General features: G+C 43.2%; 1 protein-coding gene across 2 annotated transcripts in view; it reads left to right on the top strand.

Annotated features, from left to right (window-relative positions):
* Positions 1 to 345, top strand: part of LOC119592317 — a 7,762-nt gene that overhangs the window by 4,617 nt on the left and 2,800 nt on the right. For both annotated transcript variants that reach the window (XM_037941144.1, XM_037941145.1), the window contains exon 4: positions 46 to 192. In XM_037941144.1, the coding sequence (XP_037797072.1) occupies positions 46 to 192 (147 nt within the window). The remainder of the gene's footprint in view (positions 1 to 45; positions 193 to 345) is intronic.

The following is a 345-nucleotide window of genomic DNA, read 5'->3' as shown; positions in this document are numbered from 1 at the left end:
CCACTACATTGCTCATCTTGATGCGTCTCATCTCGTCCTAAAAAGGCCCAGAAAATGAAGATGATCCTCTCCGCCGTTCCTCCCGCCGAACATCTTTTTGAGGATCCGCAGGTCGAACGTATCCTGCGCACCTTATTCTTCACCGTCGACAGCAAATATACCGGCAAAGGACTTGTCACCAAATTAATTCAGGTCAGAATTACAGTCTTGGTTCCTAACAGATGTACAGACAGATACAAGAATTTCTAACAAGAGTAGAGTTAGATATTGCTAACGAGAATATAATAGAAACTATAATTTCCAGTCTAAGTACAGTTGCAGACCACAGTCCCTAACATACCAGGG

Source organism: Penaeus monodon, chromosome 30 (genome assembly GCF_015228065.2).
Source record: "Penaeus monodon isolate SGIC_2016 chromosome 30, NSTDA_Pmon_1, whole genome shotgun sequence".
NCBI classification, from domain to species: Eukaryota; Metazoa; Arthropoda; class Malacostraca; order Decapoda; family Penaeidae; genus Penaeus; species Penaeus monodon.
Note: the sequence above shows the minus strand (reverse complement) of the source record. Positions and strands in the feature narration are given on the sequence as shown.